The sequence below is a fragment of the Crinia signifera genome, chromosome 5, assembly GCF_055691185.1.
Source record: "Crinia signifera chromosome 5, ASM5569118v1, whole genome shotgun sequence".
In the NCBI taxonomy this organism is placed as follows: domain Eukaryota; kingdom Metazoa; phylum Chordata; class Amphibia; order Anura; family Myobatrachidae; genus Crinia; species Crinia signifera.
In genome coordinates this window covers 39,182,692-39,202,584 of record NC_139221.1, presented here as the reverse complement: position 1 = coordinate 39,202,584, position 19,893 = coordinate 39,182,692, and the positions used below count along the sequence as shown (strand labels likewise).

Genomic DNA, 19,893 nt, shown 5'->3' with positions numbered 1-19,893 from the left:
TAGCTGATAATATATACATTGCTGGCATGTGCCAGCAATGTAAATTACATTCTTGAATTGATATTTGCACTATATAGTCAAGATAGGATGCAAATCGGATGTGACTTAAGATCCTATTGTGTACACACTGATACAATCTGCATAATGCTGTGTACACACTAGTACAATCTGCATAAGATCCAGATGAGATTTTGACTATACAGGTTGAGTATCCCCTATCCGAAATGCTCGGGACCGCAAGCATTTCGGATAGGGGAATTTTCCGGTTTTTAGAATATTTTTTTTTAAGCCATACTTACCTGTCCCCTGATGGTCCCCGGGCGTCCACAGCAGGCCTCCGGCATCTTCTCCTGGTCTCCAGCGGTCCCAGGAATGCGTCACCGGCGCGCGCACACTCGCGCAATGCATTCCTGGGACCGCTGGAGACCCTGGAGAAGATGCCGGAGGCCTGCTGTGGACGCCCTGGGACTTGGTAAGTATAAAAAGAGGGTTAGGGAGGGTAAAAAAAAAAAAAAAAAAATATTCGAATGATTCCAAAAACCACGTTTTTTGGAATAATTCGGATAATAGATATACGGATACGGGATACTCAACCTGTATAGTCAAAATCTTATCTGGATCTCATGCAGATTGTATGGTTTTTATCCCAAGCGATCCAGATGCGTTCAAGATGCGCGCTCCCATATCTTAACCAGAAAGTCTTGGCTGCCCTGTCTATATAGTGCAGATCTGCACTATATAGTCTAAATTGAATGCAGATAGTGTAAATTGTATGCAGATAGTCTAAATTGTAATCGCATCTGGATCTTATGCAGATTGTACTAGTGTGTACACAGCATATCTGATCAGATCGTGGATAAGATCTTAAGGCACATCTAACGTGTGTACACACCATTAGCCACAACATGTGCAGCTGATCCGCACACAACATCCCCATAAATGAATCCCATATGTAAACACTACTGGAGGTCACTCAGTAGTCATGGGACCACAAGCAAGTTTAATTTATATAGCGCACTTTCTCCAAGAGGACTCAAGGCGATTTACAGACATTAATAAACAATGCACTTAATAAATAGTATATAAATAGTACAGTGTCAGGCAAAAAAAAACAACCCCAAGCATTTTGGATAATAACTTCCATGGGTTGTGTACGCCACCCTGACAAGGTACCAGGTGCAGCAGCCATTTTAGGCACTCTGCGTAGGATTACCCTGGGTGGAATAGATCACCACTAAAATAAATTTGGTGATTTCAGTGTATACTCAGGTCCATGTTAGGGATGGCCATCGGCACATCCCCCATCGATGGTTGCCATCGATGGCTTCTAGAGCAAGAACCATCGATGGCTATAAACCATTCTACCTCACACCATCGATGGTTCCTGCCATCGCTTAGCCACGCATGTGCAGAGCAATGGGACGGGTCGCTGCGGGCAGCCTGCCAGGCCGAGATCCGTGCGCAGAAGAAACTTTAGCCATCAATCCAGTTTAAGTTTCTTTTGCGCATGCGCACACCTCCCGGCGGAGGCTAGACGCAATGACGCTGCGCACGCAGTGCGCCCTCAACTTTTACCATCGGAAGCCATCCACGATGGAATATAACTATTCGACCATCCACTATCGACGCCCAAAACATCGAGCACTAGGTCCCAACCATCGATGATTTGGGAGCATTGGTAGTCGATGGCCATCCATAGTCCATGTATTTTTTATCCCAACCACAAGTGCACCAGATGAGGCAGCCATGGTGGGCGCACTACGAAGGTAACACAGTTGGAGGCGAACCATAGTAGCTACATAACCACAACTGGATGTGACCACAAGTTCCAACACCTGTATGCTGGGCCTTGTAGTTCCATAGCAGCCATGTAACCACAAGCAGATGGAAATGCAAGTTCCAACACCAGTATGCGGGGCCTTATAGTTCGATAGCAGCGACATAACCACACCTGGAAGCTGCACAGTATCTCTGGGAGCACAAGTTCCAACACTGGAACGCTGGGCCTCGTAGTTCCATAGCAGTTACGTAACCACAGCTGGATGGGACCGCAACGTCCAACATCTGAACGCTGGGCCTTGTAGTTTCACAGAAGCTGGCGAACCAAGCACATGCGTTGCACACCAGCTAGGAAGAGGTTACGGGTAGGCCGGGTACACAGTACCACACAATGCAGAATCGATCCAAAGGCCTCCTATATTCGACTAGACGGTCGGCCGGGAGAAACATCGCCGCCGCCCGATACATCTCCAAAACACAGCTCATACTTACCCCGATGAATAATACCAGGCAGGCAGGCGGACACACACAGCCCGTAGCACGGAGCACGCCAGTCGAGAGTCCAACCAGGAAACTGCGGTGGTCCCAAAATGGCGCCCAATTCCTCCGAGTCAGTCACGTGACGTCTGGAAACGCCTAGAAGCTGAGCCGGCGTGACGTCACGGGTCGCGAGAACTGTCGCTGCTGAGGCGACCGCCATGTTGTTGTGTTTTTTTTTTTTTACCATACTACGCCCGTCGGGGCAGGGGGGTGAACCTGTATAACGGAGCGGGTGACGCGAACTGGAAGAGGTGTAGCTCCAAGTCCACGTTCTCACGCACCAGTTAACAACGGCCTCAATGGGGTGATTTGCTGAGTGTGAGACATAATAGCCCCGCCCCCTCCGAGCACGCATGCGCAGTGATCCCACGGCGGCTGAGGAGGACCGGGCGCCATTTTTACACCGTGAGCAGCCGTGCAGTGTTTGTTGTTGCGTGGATGTCACTGCAGCAGCCGTACTACCCTCCTGAGGGGGAAGGCAGTCGTAACAGCGCAGTTATGGCGGGATATGCTCCACTACCCGGTAATTATACAGAGTTATTTAGTCGCCCATTAGGGGCCTGTGTATAGGGAGACTCTGCAGGGCCTGCTACAGGCTGGGCGGTGTGGGGGTGATGGGGGGAGATTGTACCCTATTATTCTGTACATTGCTATGATCTGTGTTGTTTGCAGGTCCTATAGGCATCCCAAGTACCTTATTATTGGACTGTATAGTAGTTTTCATTCTAGCACCCGCTATCTCTAAAAACCCATGCAGTTCCTCTTCCCTGTCTGGGGTGTCGCTGTCTGCTGTGGTGTTTCTAGCACAGGTCTAGTTTGCATATCGGTGCTGATATACAGACCACACTGCTAGAAGCACTACAGCAGACAGCGACACCCCAGGCAGGGAAGAGGAACTGCATGGGTTTTCAAATATGGCAAGTGCTATAATGAACACTAGTGTAGTATGGTACATGTGATGCATCATTTATAAAAGGTTGGTGGTTAGGTTGACCATGTCAAAAAAGCGATGGACCATTATGTAGACATGCCATTGTTCGATACATGAAGAGAGACCCCCCCCCCCCCATATACGTGAACTACAATTGAGAATCGTAAGACAACAAAAATGTTAAAAACTATTGTCGCCATTTTCCTGTGTGGACCATATTGAACTTTTTTTTTTTTTCCTGTGTTGACCTTTTCCCTATCAATCTAATAATTCACATCTGATGCACCAGTGAGACATGGTATGTTGGCAGCACAGAAATACATTGTAGCAACTATAAGGAAAATGTGTTTACCTGCACACTGAATATATACGTATGCTTTAGACTGCTGCTAAATTACATGGCGGTTCCCCTTGTGCAAGTTAGATTTTAGCAACTATGGTCTAGGGTTGTGCATGGTTAGCAACAGTCTATGTTCCTTATTATGGCTTAAGGGAGGACATTTGAATCTGATAGTTGGCAGCCGTCGATGTTCCTGAATATATTAAAGTACTTTTCCCATCGATTTTCATGTATTCAGTGGTTGACAGCTGTCAGATGCAGTTTTCTGATGCCCATCCAATGGTGGTCATGGCTGCCTTCTGCGTAGGCACACATGAAAACCTTTAATGGTTATATAATGGAGTTGATGGTGGAAGCACAACTACTATTCAATGTTTTAGTTTTTGATGTCCACCATACTATGTTCAGCTTTTGAGGAACTATAAAGAAATAATGGACATTTGGGATAGTCTTCTGGTGTTGTGCTGCTATAGAGCTTAAACTGTGGGTATAATTTAATGACTCTAGACTAGACCAGCAGTTCTCAAACTATGGGTCCTGACCTTCTTATCATGGGGTCGCGACTCCATGTTGCTGACCATCAGGCTGATGAGTTTTCTAATCTCAGTAATTCAATCTGTTGAATTGTCTGTTATTTCAGACTCCTCACAGCATTTTGTGCCTCCACAATGCTTCCATGTATGTGCTGTCTGCTGACGACATATGTGATGTGGTGACCTTCTGCAGAAACTTGCTGGGGTCCTGTAACTATTTGTATTGTCCGCTGGGGTCCCAGAGTGAAATAGTTTGAGCACACCTGCTTTAAGCAATTATTTTGGGAGCAAAAACCAGTAAAGAGAGGCCACACTGTCAAAACTATTACTCAGAACGGGGCTTCTGTGCGATATTGTTCACAATATCGTCTAGTGTGGATGCTCAATATAGTAATAATGGTATTTATATTGCACTTTTTTCCCAATAGGACTCAAAGTGCTTTACCATTGTCTTTACAGCTCAAAATACAAAACAAGTTTAATACCCCTTTTACACCGCCTAAAAATCCGGGTCAGCTGCGGGTCAGACCCAGATCATCGGCGGTGTAAATGGGGTACATCCGTGTCCATTTACACGGGTCCTCTACCCAGGTCCTGACCTGGGTAGAACCCAGATAGGACCTGTGTAAATGGCGGTGTAAATGGTCCCGCTGCGGGTGCAGGCACCTGCAGCGGGTCCACAGCGTGCAGCGCTGGGGAAGATGTGCCCAGCTGCTGCGGGAGGAGGGGGGGTCCCTGCGGCTGCTGACGGGAGGGGGGGTACCTGTCCTGTCAGCCTGCGGTCGGAGCTCACAGGAGGGGATGATGTGCGCCGCTGCTGTACCATCCCCCGGCAGCCGGTCCCTGCGGCGAGTGGACAGTCAGTGTACATACACTGACTGTACATTCGCCGCAGGAACTTTGCGGCTGCGGGGAGTGGTACAGCAGCGGCGCACATCATCTCCTCCGCTGAGTGAGCTCTGACCTCAGGCTGACAGGTACCCCCCTCCCCTCAGCAGCCGCAGGGACCCCCCTCCTCCCAGCACCCGGGGACAGCACTACCCATCTACCCCCTAAAAAACACTGAACCTGGGTCAGCCCTGCCTTAAATAATAAATATATATATATATATATATATATATATATATATATATATATATATATATATATATATATATATATATATATATATATATATATATATATATATATATTGCTATGACTGACTGGTGGAGTGAGACCATGCTTGAACACCTGTGAAACCCTCTCATGATGTCATAAGTAGATGTCTCCAATGCTTTTTAACTGGCTTTTTTGTCCGATTTTTTTGCACTTCATATGCCTTTTAATAAATTAATTTTGTCACTTTGATGTTGCTGGCTCTCTAATGCAATTATTGTATTACACCATTCTATGAGCTTCAGCACTCTCTATCAGTGAGTAAGTGTGTGCAGCCTTGTCTCATGGTTATGCTTTTCACTTCACCGAACATAGTGTGCAGTATTCAATGCCGGTGCGAGCGGCCGGCAAGGGGGTTAAACTGCGAGGATCACAGAAAGGCACATTTGTCTTTTGGTTTGCTCCTTGCAAACACCCCCCTTCACTGAGGATCACAGAAAACCAGTGATCCTCGCAGTTTAACCCCCGCGCCGGCCGCTCGCACTATGCAACGTTCCGGGGGAATCCTCGCAGTCACAGAACTGCGAGGATTCCCCTAAACTGCGAGAGCCGCGGCTAGTGCAGCAAACTCGCTGTAATTAGCCTCGGCTCTCGCAGCTTTTGGAGGCACATTCGCAAATTCCCCCTCGCTCAAAAAACGGAGCGAGGGGGAATTTGTGAATGAGGGGGGTCAGTTGAATACTGACAGGGTGAGCGGTGACTGCGAGCAAAAAGTCCTGCTCGCAGTCACCGCTCGCCCACGGCATTGAATATATGCCAATAAATCTACCCCTCAATTATTTCTCACTTCCTGATCTCCTGTCTAAAGTAACAGGAAATCTTGTTTCCATATTCAGATTCTGATCGCGCTCATAAGTGATCCTTCTAGGATCAGGGCTGGGATACGGGGGCAGCATGATGGTGGCTGGCCATGGTCAGTGGGAATTGCTCCGTTTTGTGCCCCCTAGTGGTTGCAGTGGGTTAAAGTACTTAAATATGCTCAATTGTGCCTTTTTTAAGAGTATAAAGATGCAAGGAAATTTCAGCACTACTGTAATTGGGCTCTGTGGCAGCACATCATTTTGAATTGGGAATAAACAGAAGTGACTAATGTAGAATATTATAACTTTTTTTTTAGGTTTTGTTGATATCTTGTAAGATTTTAATCAAATGTATTTAAATCATGATTTAATTAATAATGTTGCACAACGACAACTTTTTCTTAGAAAGATTTTGTCGTGTAGGTGCTCATGCCAATAATCATCAAATTATGCACTGGAAAAGCTGACACGCATTTAGAATGTTAGAAACCAGGCAGGGCGCTGCAAATGAAGCTTAGCTGGAACACTGTATAGTGTGTATGGGCCATTAGACCCGTCTATAGTAAATCTTCTAAAGCAAATGTTCATCGCAGTTTCAACAATTGCAGGAATTGTAATGAATTTTTTATTTTTTTTTGTACGGTTTGGTTTGTACAATCCAAAACACGCAACAGATTGGGAAATAAAAAAAAGCAGCTAAGCTGGTTGCATGCCACATAGCCTTTTCTGTTGAGGTCAAACATGAGGATGTGGACAAATACATGTATATGTTTGATTGCAACTGTTCTTTTATTGTGTTCATTTAGTTACTTTTCTTACTTCAAAAATTGTTCATGTATTCCTAACACAAGAGGTAAACATCTAAAATGAAACAGTTTTCTTAAGAAAAAAATTAATAAGAAAATCCTATTTAAATCTAAAAAAAAATCTGCTTTAAATTGAAAAAAAAAAAATCTGATTTAAACCAAATATTACAGCACAGCCCATTGATTAGCTTTGGATACTACCAGCTACTTACCAAACATGTGCTGAATTAAATCGCCCCCCAGTGTAAGGCCCTAACTTGATGTTTAAGCTTTAAACAGAAAACATAGCATACAGGGAGCAGCTAATATTCCTGTTTTATCTGCGTCGCTATGTAATACTTTCTTCTACGATCCCCATGGCAGCCATAACATTGGAATGTATCCCTTTCCCCATAGATCAGACAGGAGTTTTTTTCTCTAGGACCGCCCACCTTGGGTATAACAGCCTCCTCCTCCTTAGCCTCAGTGTCTTTTTTTCCTGTCTCCTAGAGAGGACAGAGTAGGAGTTAATTTATTTTTAGCAGGGCTACCTCTTATATTATGGGAAGGAGAGCATGCGAGGGGGACCAGATTTATCTATACCCCTATGCATAACACCCGTTTATACGCACAGCCAAATACCTGTTTGGACGCCAGTCTGGGAGCAAGGTACCTGTACAGCCGACTGAATACATTGTGGCCACGGGCTGAGGCGCTGCAGGAGGACGGTACAGATGGAAGCAGCGTGGGTGAGTCAAGCGGCAGTCTCAGCTGTAAGCCGCGACTGCACGCTGCGGGGCTAGACGCTGTAGGGCGGAAGTACGCGGCAGCGTCTACTTCCGCCCAGAGCATAAGCTAGTGTGCGCACAAAAGGTGTTCCCGGAAACACAGCAAGGAAACGTCTGTTCCGCTCGGCCATCCGGAATACTGCTGGTGCAGCAATGAAAGGGTTATGGCGCCATATTTAAACACTGCAGACAGCGCTGGTCAGTGCATCACGCTGGGCTGCAGAAACGATGGCTGAGATGGAAGTGCATTCTTCCCCTAAGCTGGACAGTGCCCCTATGAGGTAAGCCCTTAGCTTTTTGGGGCATTAGAGTTCTTTTATTTCTAGCTACTTAGTGTATCTATTATCTCTTATAGTGTGCCTACAGAGGTTATCCCTGTGCCAAAGAAAAGGCTTTCTAAAAAGAAATACATTGAATCTAACTGCATGTCATGTGATAAGTTGTTCTCTGCGAGTCAAAACAAGTCACTATGTGAAGAATGTGAGACAAGACATAAGGAGCCCATAAGAGAAGTGCCAAAAAAATCAGAGCATACGGAGATACTAAAAGAACTGATGGCTTGGATGAAACAGAACTTTGTGTCTAAGCATGAATTTGTCCAGTCACAGACAGCTAAAAGGTCTAGGTCTCAAGCTGGGCTGAGCCAAGAGGAGGGTTCATCCGGCATGGAGGAACCAGATAAAAATTCCACTGATGAGTCAGGAGAAATAGAGGAGGATAGAACCTTTAACCTTGATATAGTGGAGAACGTACTAAAGAACATATACAAGGCAATAAACTACCAAGAGGCTACAGGTACCTCTACGGAAAAGGACCCGCTATTTGAGGATAGATCAAAGAAGGGGAGGTCCTTCCCAGTTAATAAGGTAGTGAGGGAAATAATCGCTAAGGAGTGGGTAAATGTTGACAAGAAACTCACCCTTAGTAATAGAGTGGATAAAATGTATCCATACAAGGATGAAGAATTCATGGCGTGGTGCAAGATCCCTAAGGTAGACGCGGCGGAGCTCACGTCAAGGTCTACAATACCGGTGGAAGACGCAGCGGCCTTCAAGGATTCCATGGATAAGAAGGTGGAAACCGCCTTAAGAAAGGTACACACTGCATCTTCAGGGGCACTCAGGTCATCAGTCGCTATTGCTTCAGTATCCCGTGCTCTGAGGCTCTGGGCAGCAAACCTACATACGGATGTAGAAGATAAAATATCTAAAACATATCTTACGCAGTTTAGAGATTATGCAAAAATCTATTGACTACCTGTGTGAAGCGTCACTGGACTCGGTGGCATTCGCATCAAAATCCATGGCAGCCGGAATAACTGCAAGACGAGCGCTGTGGCTAAAGCCTTGGAGTGCCGACGCAAATTCCAAAAACAAACTGACAGCATTACCCTTCGAGGGAAATTATTTATTTGGGTCTAAACTTGACGCCATGATACAGAAACTGTCTGGCGGAAAATCTGTCCGGCTGCCGCAGGATAGAAGGAATAGGTTTCCCTATCCGGGAACACCTAAACCGTCCTTTAAGGACGCAAGAAGCTACAGGCCTGGAAAGCCATACTATAGAAGAGGGAACCCTAATCTTTCCCGTCAGTCCTTTCGCCAGCCTTACCGAGGAAAATTTCAGTCGGACAGAGGTGGAAGGCTATGACTATCCTCTAAACATCAAGATAGGTGCAAGACTATTGAAGTTCCCAGAGGTCTGGAAAAGGACGATTGGGGACAGATGGGTCCTGAATATAATTCAGAGGGGTTATTCAATAGAGTTTGCATGTCACCCGAGACAAGACCGGTTTTTAAAATCCAGAACATCTATATCGAAGGAAGAAAGAAGAGAGTTGAAAATAAAGATAGAGCAACTCTTAGAAATAAACGCCATAGAGGAAATTCCCAGGCTACAACACAAGAGAGGCTTTTACTCGAACTTATTTCTAGTGAAGAAACCCAATGGAGAATACAGGACAATCCTGGATCTGAGGGATCTCAACCTGAATATAAAAAAAGATAAAATTCAGGATGGAAAGCCTTTCATCCATTCTAACTGGGATAAGGAAGGGAGCGTTCCTAGCGTCAATAGACCTAAAGGACGCCTACTATCACATCCCAGTAAACAGCTACCACAGAAGGTTCCTCAGGTTCGAAGTGTCAAACAGGCATTTCCAGTTTACTTGCCTGCCCTTTGGGCTAAGAACATCTCCGAGGGTCTTCACGAAGGTTCTGGTAACCTTGATTGCAGAGCTAAGGAAACAGGGAGTCCTGATTTGGCCATACCTGGACGATCTGCTAATCGTAGGGGATTCGGAAGTAGAAGTCCTACAAGGTCTAGAGTTGACACTATCAACACTAAGGAGACACGGCTGGGTGGTAAACGAAACCAAGAGCCACCTTTTACCAAGTCAGAATATTCAGTTCCTGGGGGTCCTGATAGACACTGTGAATTTCAACATTGCTCTATCACCAGAGAGATGTATAAGAATCCAGGAGATGATAGAAAAGGTCCTGTATTCGAAGAAAGTGACCTTTTTGATGGCCGTACAATTGCTGGGCATGATGACGTCCTGCATAAAGATTATACCTTGGGCTCAGGCAAATATGAGAGGTCTACAAGGGTACCTGTTACCTCTGATCCGAAGAGGTTACAGGGACCATCAGCTTATCACACTGAACGAATCAGTAAGAAGTTCCATACTGTGGTGGACAAGGGAGCTGGAGAGAAGAAGGTCCAGCCTAGAGAGTCCGAGATATGCGGTAGTAACTACAGATGCCAGTCTAACTGGCTGGGGAGCGCATATGAAGAATGCATCAGTGCAAGGAATATGGTCCCTAGAAGAAACAATGAATTCCTCGAACGTAAGAGAACTTCAAGCAGTCTGGGAAGCAGTAAGGCTACTGAAGAATTACATAGTGGGGAATCATGTCAGAATCATGTCGGACAACGTCACGGTGGTCTCACATATAAATCATCAGGGAGGCACCAGAAGCAGAAAACTGATGAGAATATCACAGGATATTGTGGTATGGGCAGAGAAATACCTTCTCTCGATCTCGGCAATATACATACCAGGAAGGAGGAACGTAGTAGCAGATTTCCTGAGTCGAAAGCTACTAGATCCGGGAGAATGGGAACTGAACGAGGAGGTGTTCAGGGAGATCGTGCAGAGATTCGGAGTCCCGGAAGTGGACCTGATGGCTACTTATGCCAACAAGAAGGTGAGGACATTCTGCTCAAGATACTATCATGCCCAAGCAGCAACATTGGATGCCTTCACAATCAGATGGCAATTCAAACTAGGGTACATATTCCCACCTTTTCCCCTGATAAACAAGGTGATAAAGAAGATACAAGAGGACAAGGCAGACCTAGTGGCAATCCTACCATACTGGCCACGGAGGGGCTGGTTCGCAAACGCCATGAGGTTATCAGTGCAGAAACCATGGGAGCTACCCAACAGACCGGACCTACTGACACAAGGCCCAGTACTACACTCAGAACCCGCGACAATATGTCTAAGGGCGTGGAGATTGAGCGGCAAATACTAAAGAAGCATAATCTCTCTTCACAAGTCACAGACATGATGTTGAAAGCCAGAAAAGATGTTTCTTCTCTAGCATACTACAAAACATGGATGAAATTCATCGAATGGGGGCAGTTCTCAGGTGACTATGGTAAGATTTCCACTGGAGAGGTGTTACAGTTCCTCTTTGATGGATTCCTCTTAGGGCTGGCAACGGCCACCATTAAGGCTCAGGTATCAGCTTTAAGCGTTCTGTTAGACAGACCATTGGCGGAAGAAAAGGTGGTAAAGAGATTCAGCAGAGCCATGAAGAGAGTTAGACCCCCAATCAAGTCGATAGTAGCCCCTTGGGACTTGAACTTACTTCTGACAGTATTAGCCAAGCATCCATTCGAACCACTCATGGACATTCCGCTCAAACTGTTTAACTGGAAAGTGGTTTTTCTCGTAGCAGTCACCTCTGCGAGGAGAGTGAGTGAACTACAGGCGCTGTGGATCGAGGAACCCTATCTTATCGTGTTCCCGGACAGGGTGGTGCTGAGGACACACCCGCAGTTCTTACCTAAGGTAATCTCTAGATTTCACCTTAATCAGGAGATAACCCTTCCCGAGTTTTATCCAAATCCTCAGGGTGATGAGGAGGAAATGTGGCATAACTTGGACCTGGTGAGGGCCATATCCATATACTTGGAAAGAACCAAGACATTTAGAACCTCCAAACACTTATTTGTAATTCCTGAAGGAATAAAGAAAGGAGGAGCACCTGTGAAGCAAACGATCTCTAGGTGGATAAGAGAAACTATCTTATTTGCCTACAAGAAAGAGAACAAGGTGGCACCTCCGATCGTACAGGCACACTCGACTCGGGCAGTCTCCACATCATGGGCAAATAAGGCGAAGGCATCAGTTACAGAGATCTGTAAAGCGGCTACCTGGTCGTCAGTCCATACATTTTCGAACCATTATGCACTCAACGTATCTACTGCCCACTTTGGGAACCACGTGTTGCAAGGAGCTATGTCAGCGGGACTGACATCGCCATAAGTAAATATAATACAGCTATCCCTCCCGTGTGGTGTACTTGGGTATGTCCCAATGTTATGGCTGCCATGGGGATCGTAGAAGAAAGAGCCGAATTATACTCACCGATAATTCCTTTTTCTTCCTATAGATCCCATGGCAGCCACTTGTTACCCTCCCGTGTTATTATTGTGTTTTTTCTCCAGGTTACGGAGACACTCAAAAGACACTGAGGCTAAGGAGGAGGAGGCTGTTATACCCAAGGTGGGCGGTCCTAGAGAAAAAACTCCTGTCTAATCTATGGGGAAAGGGATACATCCCAATGTTATGGCTGCCATGGGATCTCTAGGAAGAAAAAGGAATTATCGGTGAGTATAATTCGGCTCTTTCCCTGTGATAAAACACATAGGGGGGGGGGAATGGGCATCTATCAGAGCTAGTCAGTTGGCAACCTGTGGCACCCAGCAAGGGACCACTGTATTTTTTTTTATTTTTATTATTCCCTATTGCCATCAGCACAGTTAATTGCAGCATTAACAAAAAATGTAATAAAAAAATACTTTTTTAAATGAGTTCATAATTGCTGTTCTGCAGCACAGCAAATAGTTAGCCCCATGGTGTGAGAATGATAGATATATATATATATATATATATATATATATATATATATATATATATATATATATATATATATATATATATATATATATATATATATATATATATATATATATATATATATATATATATATATATATATATATATATATAAAATTAGTGTTGGAGACACTCACCAGTCTTTTAGCAGAGTCACATAAAGATTTTAATCAGGCAGCATGGCAATCACAGAGGGTCATGCTGCCTGATTAAAATCTTTATGTGACTCTGCTAAAAGACTGGTGAGTGTCTCCAACACAATCTATCTATGACTATTGGACCTACCATTTGGCCCTCTATGGAATGGCACCCCAGCTATTTTGACCACAGCGATATGTGAGTGCCAGCAATACAAAGTATCTATCTATCTAATCATCGTCAGGGGGGTGTCCGGCACTCGTCGCACTCAGTTAGTACCTGCCCGGGTGCCTTCCTAGGTAGAGGATTTCTACCATATGTAACTGAACAAACACAGGCGTCACTCCGGGGCTTCAGTGAAAAACTTTACTGTGTGGCGGTCAACGCCGTTTCGGGTTTCCCCGTCGTCAGGACCAAAATTCACAAACATCACAAAATTTTGGTCCTGACGACGGGGAAACCCGAAACGGCATTGACCGCCACACAGTAAAGTTTTTCACTGAAGCCCCGGAGTGACGGAGTGATTATATATATATAATTTTTTATTTTTTTTTCTCAATCCCGGGACTCGGCCCCTCCGTGGGGTATGCTGCTCAGTTGCCTTCTGCTGGGGCAAGTAGCCCAATGTGTAGAATCCCAAAAGAATACAGCGGCACTCAGAGACTTCACCTGTTCTCACTGTTTACAAGTCTCTGAGTGCCGCTGTATTCTTTTGGGAATATATCTATCTGCGATTTCCAAGTAAATGAAAACAGGAGGCGGCACTCAAAAAAAACGGTGAATAACTGTATTAAATCATAACCGTGCAAAACACGTCAGTACCTCTGACGAAGTTTTAATACGAAACGTGTTAGGGCGGAGCCAGGTGACGATCGCTCTCTTCCCACCGGGCATCCCCCTACTACCCGCTGTTTCTGTGACGGGTCCCTGAGACGCTGAGTCCACGGAGTGATCGGCGTTCCCTGCAGAGGCTTCCCCAGAGCTCCGGAGGTGGTAGGAGTGATTGCCGGGATTGTATATATAATATTGTGTGGTAGCCAGCCCACAGCAGTGTGTCCTTTGGTACCAGCACTATATTGGCTGTAACCTTGGGGCTTTTTATTGCCCATTAAAATATTCTGGTTTTACACTATGGAGCGCTCCTCCTGTCTTCTATTTTGACATATATATATATTTTCTCCCTCGGCCAGCAGGGGACACTGCAGTCATAACGTGTGGGATAGCATGGTGTACTGGAGGAGTCGGCACTTTAAGAAAATTTGAATGTGGCTGGCTCCTCCCCCCTCTATCCCCCCCCCCCCCCAGACCTCAGTCTTAAAAAAAGTGCCCGGAGGAGTCGGTCTCCTGGGAAAGGGTCTCCTTAGGGAGATTAGGTTTTTATTTATTTTTTATTTATTAAATGTTAGTTATAGAGACAGGCAGACAGGACGGGTCTGCCTGCGACGAGGGAATCCTGGAGGGGTGCAGTCGACACTGCACGCAGTGTTTCCTCTGCTACCCAAGCCACCGGAGCATCCGCTCCAGGGACCCGCCGCAGCTGCACGCGGCGTGCGTTCCGGGTCCAAGGCTACGTTCCCCCGACCTCCAGGAAAGAAGAAAGGGGGCCAGCCAGGGAGCGCACCTGGCTGGGGAGAGCTAGTCAGCCGGCCGCAGCCATTGTTGGTTGCTGGCAGCGCTGACGCGTCTGGCTTCAAGTTTCCCGCCCAGCAGATCGGCGCGGGAAGCGTCCGCGTCAGGAAGGCGGGGCTTTCCTTCTGCTTCTCCTGCTGGCGGCCGCCATTACACGGAGCGCAGCTTCTCTCCGCTACTGAACAAGCAGCTGCAGTCCCGGTGTACCGGCTCCTGTTCGGGCTTCAGCGCATCCCCTGGGACCTCAGCAGTACTGTGAGTCAGCGGGGATATCCCCATTTTCAACACATCGGGGGGAAGGCTTGGCTCCTCTCTCCCTATTCTCTCTCAGGCCTCTGGCTTACCTGTGCTAAGAGTGCCTGTGACTGTGTATGTGTGTTGGTCAATAGGGGTGTTTGGTTCTGTGGGGCTTCAGTATGGCAGGAAGGGCTACCTCTTCTAAGGCTGCACAAAAGGTGTACACTTGCAAAGACTGCAAGCAACAGTACACGCAGCACATCAAGGGTGTCTCCCTGTGTGGCCCTTGCTATACAAGAATACAGGCTTCTGCAAGGGTGCATGTTGCTGTTACTCCCAGTTCCCCTGGGCCTCAGGCTACCCCCCAGAACCCTGGGGATGTCTTACAAACCCTCCTTTCTAACTTCACTGCTGAAATGGAGGCTTCTAGAAAGGACAGGGAAGTATTTCACTCTCACCTGTCTCAGCTTGCTACAACTGAGCCACTATGGGCTTCATCCCTTATTTAGTCGGTTGACTCCCTAAAACAGTCTGTATCTTCCTACTCCCAAGCTAGACCCTCTTCACCCCCAGTGAAGAGAAGGGCAGTGCCGACCATAGTCCTGGCTTACGACAGATAACTATATCCCCTTAGAAGAGGGGGAATTTCCTCCAGATCTGGCTCAGGACCCCATTGGGGACGACCTTCCAGAGGAGGAGGTGCAGGGAGTGGAAGGCTTGATCAGAGAAATCCGTGACACATTTCACATTGCCGATACCTCCGCACCACCTCAGGTATCTATTTTTGGCAGGGTTCAAAAACAACCCCTAACTTTCCCAGACTCAAAGGAGTTAGATGACCCTCTTTTAAAGGTCTGGAAGTCTCCTGACAAAAAATTTCAAATGTCAAGGAGATTGAAGGTCCCCTTCTCAGATGTATCCAGAGAAAAATGGGAGACCCCTCCCGCTCCAGATGTGTCTCCCGCCTGTCCAAGAAAACCACACTCCCTATCCCTGGGGCAGTGTCCCTAAAAGAGTCTCAGGATAGACGCTTGGATAGCTCTCTTAAGAACATTTATTCAAATGTAGGAGTTCTGCTCCGCCCTGCTCTGGCGTCTGCTTGGGTAGCCAGAGCAATGGAAAAATGGGCCTCTGATCTTATCACTGGTTTGGAACAAAACACTCCTCGTGATGAACTGCTCCCCTTGGCAGAGTGCATCAGGGATGCTTCATCCTACATAGGTGAAGCGGCCTCTAATATTTCGGTTTTGGGAGCTAAGGCCTCGGCCTCCGCGGTGGTGGCCAGACGCTCTGTTTGGCTGCGTTCATGGCAGGCCAAACCAGAGATCAAAAAAGCTGTGGAAGGCCTTCCTTTCACGGGTGACATGCTTTTTGGACCTGACTTGGATAGGCTGATCTCTCAGGCAATGGGGGGAAAGTCGCCTTTCCTTCCTTCTTCTGCTCCGGCTACAAAAAGGCCATTTGTGTCCCCTACTTTTCGTTCCTTTCGAGGTAACGCAGGGTTTAGAGGCAGGTCCAGGGGAGGTTTCTCCTCCTACAGAGGCCACTACCTCTCTCAGAGACCCAAAGGCCACCGAGAAACCGGTGGCATGACGGTCTCCCTGCTCACCTGGGGGATCCCGAGGTGGGCGCCAGGCTGTTGTTGTTTGCAGACACATGGAAGTCCCACTGCAAAGACGCCTGGGTGCTCCAGATAGTGACTCAGGGTTACAAACTGGAGTTCACGGCCTCGCCTCCAACCTTATTCTTCCCAATAGGCCTTCCATCTTTGGTGGAAACAGCCTCAGCCCTTTGCGGCTCCATTCAGTCCCTCATTCTCTCAAAGGTAATCATCCCGGTTCCAGCTCATCAATGGGGCACCGGGTATTATTCAAGCATTTTCGTAGTGCCAAAGCCAGACGGCTCCGTCCGTCCAATTCTCAACTTAAAGAAGCTAAACGAATTTGTGTTCTATCACAAGTTCAAAATGGAGTCAATTCGTTCAGTAGTAGCATCCTTGGAAAAGGGGGAATATCTTCTCTCCCTGGATATCAAGGACGCATACTTGCATATCCCCAACTGGGAACCACATCAAAGATTCCTCAGGTTCGCCATACAAGACAATCATTACGAGTTCAGAGGTTTACCCTTTGGCCTCTCATCCGCTCCGTGGGTTTTTACAAAGGTGCTGGCCTGTATGGTCACGGCCCTTCGTCTACAGGGCGTGACCATCATACCTTACTTAGACGATCTCCTCTTAAAGTCACCATGTCAACAGAAGTTAGAGGCAGACGCCCTTCTGACCTGCAATTTCCTAATACAAAACGGGTGGATAGTGAACTTCAAAAAGTCACAACTAAACCAGTCTCAAAGATTTCAGTTCCTAGGCTTGATACTGGACACAGTCCAGGAAAGGGTGTTCCTTCCTATGGACAAAATCAGGACCCTTCAGTCAAGAGTACGTCAGATCCTGCTTCTACGCAGAGTCTCTGCACATCTTTGTACCCGTCTGTTGGGATTAATGGTGGCCTCATTCGAGGCTCTCCCATACGGCCGCTTCCACTCCCGGGAGTTCCAGGAGAATCTGTTATCCCAGTGGTCGGGATCACACCTTCAGATCCACAAGAGAATCACCCTGTCACAAAAAGCCCGCACTTCACTTCGGTGGTGGCTCCACACCCCGCATCTGTTGCAGGGCCGCAGCTTCAGACCCTGTACATGGACCATAGTGACGACAGATGCCAGCCTCTGGGGCTGGGGAGCAGTGGCTCTGAACCACAGGTTTCAGGGAAGATGGTCACTACAAGAATCCAAACTCCCCATAAACATCCTGGAGTTGCGGGTCATCAGACTCACCCTGTTGCAGGGGCACGAGCTGCTCAGGGGACGTTCAATAAGGATTCAGTCCGACAACATGACAGCAGTGGCCTATGTAAATCGGCAAGGGGGGCACAAGGAGCCGTGCCGCCATGAGGGAGGTTCGACCCATTTTGGAATGGGCAGAGGCTCATGCCACAGATTTCTCTGCAGTTTTCATCCCAGGGGTGGAAAATTGGCAGGCAGACTATCTGTCGCCAAGATTTCCACCCAGGGGAGTGGGCTCTCCATCCGGAGGTGTTTCATCAGATCACCCTCCGGTGGGGGACTCCACAGATAGAGACCGCAAAGTGTCTCACGCTGGGTGAGAATAGCAGCGCTCAATTCAATGAATGAGACAAATTATTTGAAATGTAACAATTTTTACTGTTAATTAAAATACAATATAAAAAACATATATAAAAACAATAATGACAATAATGGTATAATGGTACCATTATACCATTATTGTCATTATTGTTTTTATATATGTTTTTTATATTGTATTTTAATTAACAGTAAAAATTGTTACATTTCAAATATTTGTCTCATTCATTGAATTGAGCGCTGCTATTCTCACCCAGCGTGAGACACTTTGCGGTCTTTTTCTAAGTGGGGAGTGACTACCCCCACATCTAAGCAGCAGCTCTTACCAGAGAAGCAACTCTCAGCAAGGCGCCTGATTATTCCTAGCGAATACCTTTTTTCCGACTCCACAGATCTGATGGCCTCCAGACTGAACCATCAGCTGCCTCTCTATTGCGCCAGGTCCCTGGATCCAGCGGCGGTGGCAGTGGACGCCTTGTCCATTCGGTGGCCATACAGACTTGTCTACATTTTTCCTCCTTCTTCTTCCAAGAGTCCTCAAAAAGATAGAGGGAGGACACAACCGTCATTCTAGTAGCGCCGGATTGGCCGAGGAGGTCGTGGTACTCCGACCTCAAGCTCCTGTCAGTAGACGCTTGGCGCCTCCCAATGCGTCCAGACTTACTTCAACAGGGACCATTCGGTTACCAAAACTTACGTCATCTGCATTTGACGGCCCGGCTGTTGAGGCCAATTTGCTAAAAAGAAGGGGAATCCCATCATCGGTTATTCCCACCATGCTGAAGGCCAGAAAGGGGGTCACATCGGCCCACTATCATAGGATATGGCGGTCCTATATCCGTTGGTGTGAGTCAATGAAGTTTCCCAGGGCCGTATTTCAATTGTCCAGATTGCTACAATTCCTACAGGTGGGATTGAACTCTGGTCTCCGGTTGGGCTCGTTAAAGGTGCAGATCTCTGCCCTTTCTATCTTTTTCCATCGAAGGTTAGCCCTTATCCCGGAGGTGCAAACATTCCTAAAAGGAGTACTGAGAATACAACCACCGTTTGTATCGCCTACAGAACCCTGGGAACTGCCACTGGTCCTGAACTTCCTTAAGTCAAACCTGTTTGAACCCCTTAACTCGGTGGACATTAAATATCTCACATGGAAGACGGTCATGTTATTAGCCTAAGCTTCTGCGCGCCGAGTATCGGAGTTAGGGGCTCTTTCTTGCCGGGCTCCTTTCTTGGTCTTCCATAAAGATAGAGCAGAACTAAGGACCCGAAAAGACTTTTTGCCGAAGGTAGTTTCGGCATTTCATGTGAATGAACCTATCGTGATTCCAGTTCTGTCTGGGGAATCGAAGTTGCTGGATGTAGTTCGGGCCTTACGAATTTATCTGAAACGTACGGCGGATGTACGGAAATCGGATAATCTTTTCGTTCTGTATGGAGCTGAAAAGAGAGGATGGCCAGCTTCGAAACAGACGCTGGCCCGCTGGCTTTGCCTGACCATTAAGGAAGCCTATGTGCAGGCTCAAAGACAGGCTCCATCTGGCATATCGGCTCATTTCACAAGGTCGGTAAGCACGTCCTGGGCCCTGGCTAGGGGGGTTTCCCTGGCACAAGTGTGTAGGGCGGCCACTTGGGCTGGTACAAATACCTTCGCTCGGTTTTACAGGTTCGATACCTTTGCCACTTCTGAGGCATCCTTTGGAAGGGCGGTGTTGCAGGAATCCCAGTGCTCTCCCACCCGGGAGTAGTGCTTGGGTATTATTCCGTTATGACTGCAGTGTCCCCTGCTGGCCGAGGGAGAAATAAGGAATTTGGTACTCACCGATAATTCCCTTTCTCCAAGGCAGCAGGGGACACTGCACGCCCTCCCAGCGCTAGTCTTCCT

The 19,893-nt window shown here is 47.1% G+C and overlaps 2 protein-coding genes across 4 annotated transcripts in view; one reads left to right on the top strand and one right to left on the bottom strand.

The window, feature by feature from the left end:
* The window catches only part of RBM12B (RNA binding motif protein 12B), a 36,225-nt gene extending 33,584 nt beyond the window's left edge, over window positions 1-2,641 (bottom strand). Inside the window, exon 1 of one of the 2 annotated variants that reach the window (XR_014474829.1) lies at window positions 2,272-2,641. The gene's annotated coding sequence lies outside the window, so the exon portion shown is untranslated. The remainder of the gene's footprint in view (window positions 1-2,271) is intronic. The other variant, XM_083187059.1, reaches the window with a different exon arrangement.
* The window catches only part of LOC146080133 (RNA-binding protein 12B-like), a 34,061-nt gene continuing 16,649 nt past the window's right edge, over window positions 2,482-19,893 (top strand). The window contains exon 1 of one of the 2 annotated variants that reach the window (XM_083187058.1): window positions 2,482-2,842. In XM_083187058.1, coding sequence (XP_083043184.1) covers window positions 2,758-2,842 — 85 coding nt within the window. In that variant the 5' untranslated portion in view covers window positions 2,482-2,757. The remainder of the gene's footprint in view (window positions 2,843-19,893) is intronic. The other variant, XR_014474828.1, reaches the window with a different exon arrangement.